Source organism: Oncorhynchus nerka, linkage group LG2 (genome assembly GCF_034236695.1).
Source record: "Oncorhynchus nerka isolate Pitt River linkage group LG2, Oner_Uvic_2.0, whole genome shotgun sequence".
Classification (NCBI taxonomy): domain Eukaryota; kingdom Metazoa; phylum Chordata; class Actinopteri; order Salmoniformes; family Salmonidae; genus Oncorhynchus; species Oncorhynchus nerka.
This window is the reverse complement of record NC_088397.1, coordinates 8,757,479-8,767,012: the sequence shown is the minus strand read 5'-3', so window position 1 is coordinate 8,767,012 and position 9,534 is coordinate 8,757,479. Positions and strand designations below refer to the sequence as shown.

Here is a 9,534-nt window from a genome sequence, read left to right as displayed (position 1 = left end):
ATTATACAGTTCAGTATAGAGGACCTGATAGGTCATTATACAGTTCAGTATAGAGGACCTGATAGGTCATTATACCAGTTCAGTATAGAGGACCTGATAGGTCATTATCAGTTCAGTATAGAGGACCTGATAGGTCATTATACAGTTCAGTATAGAGGACCTGATAGGTCATCAGTATAGAGGACCTGATAGGTCATTATACAGCAGTATAGAGGACCTGATAGGTCATTATACAGTTCAGTATAGAGGACCTGATAGGTCATTATACAGTTCAGTATAGAGGACCTGATAGGTCAGTATAGAGGACCTGATAGGTCATTATACATCAGTATAGAGGACCTGATAGGTCATTATACAGTTCAGTATAGAGGACCTGATAGGTCATTATACAGTTCAGTATAGAGGACCTGATAGGTCATTATACAGTTCAGTATAGAGGACCTGATAGGTCATTATACAGTTCAGTATAGAGGACCTGATAGGTCATTATACAGTTCAGTATAGAGGACCTGATAGGTCAGTTCAGTATAGAGGACCTGATAGGTCATTATACAGTTCAGGACCTGATAGGTCATTATACAGTTCAGTATAGAGGACCTGATAGGTCATTATACAGTTCAGTATAGGTCATTATACAGAGGACCTGATAGGTCATTATACAGTTCAGTATAGAGGACCTGATAGGTCATTATACAGTTCAGTATAGAGGACCTGATAGGTCATTATACAGTTCAGTATAGAGGACCTGATAGGTCATTATACAGTTCAGTATAGAGGACCTGATAGGTCATTATTATGACAGATAGGTCATTATCAGTATAGAGGACCTGATAGGTCATTATACAGTTCAGTATAGAGGACCTGATAGGTCATTATACAGTTCAGTATAGAGGACCTGATAGGTCATTATACAGTTCAGTATAGAGGACCTGATAGGTCATTATACAGTTCAGTATAGAGGACCTGATAGGTCATTATACAGTTCAGTAATGAGGACCTGATAGGTCATTATACAGTTCAGTATAGAGGACCTGATAGGTCATTATACAGTTCAGTATAGAGGACCTGATAGGTCATTATACAGTTCAGTATAGAGGACCTGATAGGTCATTATACTGATCTGTATAGAGGACCTGATAGGTCATTATACTGATCTGTATAGAGGACCTGATAGGTCATTATACAGTTCAGTATAGAGGACCTGATAGGTCATTATACAGTTCAGTATAGAGGACCTGATAGGTCATTATACAGTGCAGTATGTGTTGATGAGGTGTCGTACCATCTCAGTGTTTCCACTGGCCTGGTAGATGATTGACAGGTTGAAGGCTATCTCTCTACGCAGGTCTACCTGGTCATCCGCAATACCCTGTAGGAGAGAGATGAGGAAGAGATGAGGTGTGTCTGTCTGTAGTAGATACCTCTAGTGTAAGAGGGAAGCTGAGAGCCTTGTGGTAATAGTGAATGGCGAGGTGTGTCTGTAGTATATACCTCTAGTGTAAGAGGAGGGAAGCTGAGAGCCCTTGTCTGTAGTATATACCTCTAGTGTAGGTGTGTCTGTAGTATATACCTCTAGTGTAAGAGGAGGGAAGCTGAGAGCCTTGTGGTAATAGTGAATGGCGAGGTGTGTCTGTAGTATATACCTCTAGTGTAAGAGGAGGGAAGCTGAGAGCCTTGTGGTAATAGTGAATGGCGAGGTGTGTCTGTAGTATATACCTCTAGTGTAAGAGGAGGGAAGCTGAGAGCCTTGTGGTAATAGTGAATGGCGTAGTGTGTCTGTAGTATATACCTCTAGTGTAAGAGGAGGGAAGCTGAGAGCCTTGTGGTAATAGTGAATGGCGAGGTGTGTCTGTAGTATATACCTCTAGTGTAAGAGGAGGGAAGCTGAGAGCCTTGTGGTAATAGTGAATAGTGAAGTGTAAGAGGAGGGAAGCTGAGAGCCTTGTGGTAATAGTGTCTGTAGTATATACCTCTAGTGTAAGAGGAGGGAAGCTGAGAGCCTTGTGGTAATAGTGAATGGCGAGGTGTGTCTGTAGTATATACCTCTAGTGTAAGAGGAGGGAAGCTGAGAGCCTTGTGGTAATAGTGAATGGCGAGGTGTGCCAGGCCCATCTGCTGCAGGGCCCGTCCCAGGTTGTACATGCTCTCCTGGCAGGGCCCACGCTGCTCCACGTAACGCCACAGGAATGAGAATCCCTGCCACAACACACAGACACACACGTTATGACACAACACACACACATAGGGTCTACACACACACACATAGGGTCCACACACACACACATACACGACACATAGGGTCCACACACACACACACACATAGGGTCACACACACACACACACATAGGGTCCACACACACACACACACACATAGGGTCCACACACACACATACGACACATAGGGTCTAGACACACATACACACACGACACATAGGGTCCACACACACACATAGGGTCCACACACACACATAGGGTCCACACACACACACACACACAGACATAGGGTCCACACACACACACATAGGGTCCACACACACACACACACAGACATAGGGTCCACACACACACACATAGGGTCCACACACACACACATACACACACGACACATAGGGTCCACACACACACACACATACACATAGGGTCTACACACACATACACACACGACACATAGGGTCTACACACACATACACACACGACACATAGGGTCCACACACACACACACATAGGGTCCACACACACACACACACACAGGGTCCACACACACACACAGGGTCCACACACACATAGGGTCCACACACACACACACGACACATAGGGTCCACACACACGCACATGACACATAGGGTCTACACACACACATAGGGTCTACACACATGACACATAGGGTCTACACACACACAGGTCTATATACACACACACACATAGGGTCTACACACACACACACACACACACACACACACACACACACACAGGGTCTATAATTGGTTGACCAATTATACAATTATACCTGCTAGGTAGTCCCCCCTTATCTCAGCTCACTGGTCACCATAGCATCTCCCACCTGTAGCACACGCTCCAGCAGGTATATCTCTCTAGTCACCCCCAAAACCAATTCTTTCTTTGGCCGCCTCTCCTTCCAGTTCTCTGCTGCCAATGACTGGAACGAACTACAAAAATCTCTGAAACTGGAAACACTTATCTCCCTCACTAGCTTTAAGCACCAACTGTCAGAGCATCTTACAGATTACTGCACCTGTACATAGCCCACCTATAATTTAGCCCAAACAACTACCTCTTTCCCAACTGTATTTAATTAATTAATTTATTTTGCTCCTTTGCACCCCATTATTTTTATTTCTACTTTGCACATTCTTCCATTGCAAAACTACCATTCCAGTGTTTTACTTGCTATATTGTATTTACTTTGCCACCATGGCCTTTTTTGCCTTTACCTCCCTTCTCACCTAATTTGCTCACATTGTATATAGACTTGTTTATACTGTATTATTGACTGTATGTTTGTTTTACTCCATGTGTAACTCTGTGTCGTTGTATCTGTCGAACTGCTTTGCTTTATCTTGGCCAGGTCGCAATTGTAAATGAGAACTTGTTCTCAACTTGCCTACCTGGTTAAATAAAGGTGAAATAAATAAAATAAAAATAGAACCTATAGGATGTATCTATGAGACACAATACAACTGTATAGAACCTATAGGATGTATCTATGAGACACAATACAACTGTATAGAACCTATAGGATGTATCTATGAGACACAATACAACTGTATAGAACCTATAGGATGTATCTATGAGACACAATACAACTGTATAGAACCTATAGGATGTATCTATGAGACACAATACAACTGTATAGAACCTATAGGATGTATCTATGGGACACAATACAACTGTATAGAACCTATAGGATGTATCTATGGGACACAATACAACTGTATAGAACCTATAGGATGTATCTATGGGACACAATACAACTGTATAGAACCTATAGGATGTATCTATGGGACACAATACTGTATAGAACTGTATAGAACAACTGTATAGAACCTATAGGATGTATCTATGAGACACAATACAACTGTATAGAACCTATAGGATGTATCTATGGGACACAATACAACTGTATAGAACCTATAGGATGTATCTATGGGACACAATAGGAGTCTGACCTGCAGTATTAGCGGGTGGCGTTTAACCACAAACTTCTGAGACGCCATGTGGAAGAAGGTGAGGCCAACACACAGACTGTACAGAGGTTCATCTGGCTTAGACCTGAACGCCTGAACATACTGACCTAGAGAGAGAGAGGGAGACAGAGAGAGAGGGAGACACAGAGAGAGGGAGAGACAGAGAGAGAGAGAGAGACAGAGAGAGAGAGAGAGACACAGAGAGAGAGAGAGAGACAGAGAGAGAGACAGAGAGAGAGACACAGAGAGAGAGACACAGAGAGAGACACAGAGAGAGAGAGACACAGAGAGAGAGAGAGCGACACAGAGAGAGAGAGACACAGAGAGAGAGAGACACACAGAGAGAGAGAGAGAGAGACACAGAGACAGACAGCGAGACAGAGATAGACAGAGAGAGAAAGAGACAGAGAGAGAAAGAGACAGAGAGAGAAAGAGACAGAGACAGAGATGAATTCCTACTTGGATTCCACATTAGCCTGGATGTGCATAAACCATTCCCCTGGCTAGAATGTCATAGTTTTATGTAGTATGCATCTGTGTGGTCGTACCGAGTGCATGTTTGAAGCTGCCAGACACCAGTGCGTTGTGTCCACTGAGAACACACAGGGCATGGTTGTCTGGGTTCTTCATCATCAGACGCAGACAGAACCGATGATGACGCACGTCCTGGGAGTGAAGGGTCACCTGGTGGGAGAGGACAGGGAGAATGAGTGAGCTGGTGTGTGTGTGTGTGTGTATGTGTGTGTGTGTGTGTGTGTGAGATCACCTGGTTGAATACATTCCACAGCATGGGCCACTCCTGCTTCTCCATCAGCGTCAGTCTACAGACAGATGGATGGAGGTTAGAGGTCAATATGGTCTCCACACACTCAGAATAAGCCCTGGTACACCTCCTGATCTAACACACATTGAGTGTCTATGACTAGGAGTTAGCAGGACAACCAGTCAGTAGGACAGCCAGACAGTCAGTCAGTCGGACAACCAGTCAGTAGGACAGACAGACAGTCAGTAGGACAGCCAGTCAGTAGGACAGCCAGCCAGCAGGACAGAGCCAGTCAGCAGGACAGCCAGTCAGTCAGTCAGTAGGACAGACAGCCAGTCAGTAGGACAGCCAGACAGTCAGTAGGACAGCCAGACAGTCAGTAGGACAGCCAGACAGCCAGTCAGTAGGACAGCCAGTCAGTAGGACAGCCAGCCAGTAGGACAGCCAGCCAGTCAGTAGGACAGCCAGACAGCCAGTCAGTAGGACAGCCAGACAGCCAGTCAGTAGGACAGCCAGTCAACAGGACAGCCAGTCAGTAGGACAGACAGCCAGTAGGACAGTCAGTCAGTAGGACAGTCAGTCAGCAGGACAGAGCCAGTCAGCAGGACAGCCAGTCAGTCAGTAGGACAGCCAGTCAGCAGGACAGAGCCAGTCAGCAGGACAGTCAGTCAGCAGGACAGAGCCAGTCAGCAGGACAATCAGTCAGCAGGACAGAGCCAGTCACCAGGACAGCCAGTCAGTCAGTCAGTAGGACAGCCAGTCAGTAGAACAGCCAGACAGCCAGTCAGTAGGACAGCCAGACAGCCAGTCAGTAGGACAGCCAGACAGCCAGTCAGTAGGACAGCCAGTCAGTCAGTAGGACAGCCAGTCAGTAGAACAGCCAGTCAGTAGAACAGCCAGTCCAGCCAGTCAGTAGAACAGCCAGACAGCCAGTCAGTAGGACAGCCAGTCAGTAGAACAGCCAGTCAGTAGGACAGCCAGTCAGTAGAACAGCCAGACAGCCAGTCAGTAGGACAGCCAGTCAGTAGAACAGCCAGTCAGTAGGACAGCCAGTCAGTAGAACAGCCAGACAGTCAGTCAGTAGGACAGCCAGACAGTCAGTCAGTCAGACAGCCAGACGGTCAGTCAGTCGGACAGCCAGACAGTCAGTCAGTCGGACAGCCAGACAGTCAGTCAGCAGGACAGCAGCAGGACAGTCAGTCAGCAGGACAGTCAGCCAGTCAGCAGGACAGTCCGTCAGCAGGACAGACAGTCAGCAGGACAGTCAGTCAGCAGGACAGTCAAACAGTCAGTCAGCAGGACAGCCAGACAGTCAGTCGACAGGACAGCCAGACAGTCAGTAGGACAGCCAGTCAGCAGGACAGTCAGTCAGTCAGCAGGACAGTCAGCCAGTCAGCAGGACAGAGTCAGTCAGCAGGACAGACAGTCAGCAGGACAGACAGTCAGCAGGACAGACAGTCAGCAGGACAGTCAGACAGTCAGTCAGCAGGACAGCCAGACAGTCAGTCGGCAGGACAGCCAGACAGTCAGTAGGACAGTCAGTCAGCAGGACAGCCAGCCAGCAGGACAGTCAGTAGGACAGTCAGCAGGACAGCCAGTCAGCAGGACAGCCAGTCAGCAGGCCAGTCAGTAGGACAGTCAGTCAGTAGGACAGCCAGTCAGTAGGACAGCCAGTAGGACAGCCAGTCAGTAGGACAGTCAGTCAGTAGGACAGCCAGCCAGTAGGACAGCCAGTCAGCAGGACAGTCAGCCAGTCAGTAGGACAGTCAGTAGGAAAGTCAGTCAGTAGGACAGAGGACAGTCAGTCAGCAGGACAGTCAGCAGGACAGTCAGTCAGCAGGACAGAGGACAGTCAGTCAGTAGGACAGAGGACAGCCAGTCAGCAGGACAATCAGTAGGACAGCCAGTCAGCAGGACAGTCAGTCAGTCAGCAGGACAGTCAGCCAGTCAGCAGGACAGTCAGTCAGCAGGACAGACAGTCAGCAGGACAGACAGTCAGCAGGACAGACAGTCAGCAGGACAGACAGTCAGCAGGACAGCCAGTCTGAGCCAGATGTCAGTCGGCAGGACAGCCAGACAGTCAGTAGGACAGTCAGTCAGCAGGACACAGCCAGTCTGACCTGATGCAGGACAGCCAGTCAGGCCAGTCAGTAGGACAGTCAGTCAGTAGGACAGTAGTTATGGTCAGTAGAACAGCCAGTCTGACCTGATGTAATCGTAGGCCTTGCGGTAGTTATGGTCAGTAGAACAGCCAGTCTGACCTGATGTAATCGTAGGCATTGCGGTAGTTATGGTCAGTAGGACAGCCAGTCTGACCTGATGTAATCGTAGGCCTTGCGGTAGTTATGGTCAGTAGAACAGCCAGTCTGACCTGATGTAATCGTAGGCCTTGCGGTAGTTATGGTCAGTAGGACAGCCAGTCTGACCTGATGTAATCGTAGGCCTTGCGGTAGTTATGGTCAGTAGGACAGCCAGTCTGACCTGATGTAATCGTAGGCCTTGCGGTAGTTATGGTCAGTAGAACAGCCAGTCTGACCTGATGTAATCGTAGGCCTTGCGGTAGTTATGGTCAGTAGAACAGCCAGTCTGACCTGATGTAATCGTAGGCCTTGCGGTAGTTATGGTCAGTAGAACAGCCAGTCTGACCTGATGTAATCGTAGGCCTTGCGGTAGTTATGGTCAGTAGGACAGCCAGTCTGACCTGATGTAATCGTAGGCCTTGCGGTAGTTATGATCAGTAGGACAGCCAGTCAGTAAGACAGCCAGTAGGACAGTCAGCAGGACAGTCAGTCTGACCTGATGTAATCGTAGGCCTTGCGGTAGTTATGGTCCAGGAAAGCAGCTGACAGACCAAAGAACTCCAGCTCTTTCCTCTTCACCTAAACAACACATTACTGTCCTGTAGATTTAACCGTCAAAGTGCTAACGATACATTTAGAAAGAAAAACAATAAATGAGTCATTTTTCAAATACAAAACATTTTCTTTATAATGAACTATTTCTTAAATTTTAATGACAGGAAGTGAAAGTGGCAGAAAATGGCAGCTGGTTCCTGTTTACCTTGACGTCATAGAAGGAGTAGAACTCCAGAGAAGAGTCTACCAGCAGCTCTGCCTCTTTAAAACGCTTCATCTCACACAGCGTACACACACACCTCACCAACAGTAACCACCAGTCCTCACGAGACAACACACTGGTCTTACCTGGGGAGGGAGGGAGGGAGATGGAAGTGAGTAAAAGAGAGAGAGAGAGAGATGGAAGTGAGTAAAAGAGAGAGAGAGAGAGATGGAAGTGAGTAAGAGAGAGAGATGGAAGTGAGTAAGAGAGAGAGAGAGAGAGAGAAGTGAGTAAGAGAGAGAGAAGTGAGTAAGAGAGAGAGAGAAGTGAGTAAGAGAGAGAGAGAGAGAGAAGTGAGTAAGAGAGAGAGAGAGTGAGAGAGAGAAGAGAGAAGAGTAAGAGAGAGAGAGAGTGAGTAAGAGAGAGAGAGAGAGAGAGAGAGAGAGAGAGAAGAGAGAAGAGAGAGAGAGAGAGTGAGTAAAAGAGAGAGAGAAGTGAGTAAGAGAGAGAGAGAGAAGTGAGTAAGAGAGAGAGAGAGAGAGAGAGTAAGAGAGAGAGAGAGAGAAGAGTAAGAGAGAGAGTAAAAAAGAAGAGAGTAAAAAGAGAGAGAGAGAAGTGAGTAAAAAGAGAGAGAGAGAGAGAGAAGTGAGTAAAGAGAGAGAGAGAGAGAGAGAGAGAGAAGTGAGTAAGAGAGAGAGAGAGAGAGAGAGAAGTGAGTAAAAAGAGAGAGAGAGAGAGAAGTGAGTAAAAGAGAGAGAGAGAGAGAGAAGTGAGTAAAGAGAGAGAGAGAGAGAGAGTAAAAAGAGAGAAGAAGTGAGTAAAGAGAGAGAGAGAGAGAGAGAAGTGAGTGAGAGAGAGAGATGAGAGAAGAGTAAAAAAGAGAGAGAGAGAGAGAGAAGTGAGAGAGAGAGAGAGAAGTGAGTAAAAAGAGAGAGAGAGTGAGTAAAAAAGAGAGAGAGAAAGATGGAAGTGAGTAAAAAGAGAGAGAGAGAAGTGAGTAAGAGAGAAGAGAGAGAGAAGTGAGTAAAAAGAGAGAGAGAGAGAAGTGAGTAAGAGAGAGAGAGAGAGTAAAAAGAGAGAGAGAGAAAGATGGAAGTGAGAGAGAGAGAGTGAGTAAGAGAGAGAGAGAGAGAGAGAGAAGTGAGTAAGAAAGAGAGAGAGAGAGAGAAGTGAGTAAGAAAGAGAGAGAGAGAGAGAGAAGTGAGTAAGAGAGAGAGAGAGAGAAGTGAGTAAAAGAGAGAGAGAGAAGTGAGTAAAAAAGAGAGAGAGAGAAGTGAGTAAAAAAGAGAGAGAGAGAAAGATGGAAGTGAGTAAAAAAGAGAGAGAGAGAAGTGAGTAAGAGAGAGAGAGAGAGAGAGAGAGAAGTGAGTAAAAAAGAGAGAGAGAGAAAGATGGAAGTGAGTAAAAGAGAGAGAGAGATGGAAATGAGTGAGTGAGTAAGTGAGAGATGGAAGTGAGTGAGTGATGGAAGTGAGTGAGTGAGAGAGAGATGGAAATGAGTGAGAGAGA

General features: G+C 46.5%; 1 protein-coding gene across 2 annotated transcripts in view; it reads right to left on the bottom strand.

Annotated features, from left to right (window-relative positions):
* Positions 1-863: 863 nt before the first annotated feature.
* gtf3c3 (general transcription factor IIIC, polypeptide 3) overlaps positions 864-9,534 on the bottom strand; it is a 15,389-nt gene continuing 6,718 nt past the window's right edge. The window contains exons 14-20 of one of the 2 annotated variants that reach the window (XM_065022718.1): positions 8,029-8,171; positions 7,765-7,847; positions 4,972-5,026; positions 4,754-4,889; positions 4,188-4,312; positions 2,044-2,196; positions 864-1,369 (exon numbers count right to left, since the gene is read on the bottom strand). In XM_065022718.1, coding sequence (XP_064878790.1) covers positions 1,247-1,369; positions 2,044-2,196; positions 4,188-4,312; positions 4,754-4,889; positions 4,972-5,026; positions 7,765-7,847; positions 8,029-8,171 — 818 coding nt within the window. In that variant the 3' untranslated portion in view covers positions 864-1,246. Of the gene's footprint in view, positions 1,370-2,043; positions 2,197-4,187; positions 4,313-4,753; positions 4,890-4,971; positions 5,027-7,764; positions 7,848-8,028; positions 8,172-9,534 lie in introns of those variants that run through there. The other variant, XM_065022717.1, reaches the window with a different exon arrangement.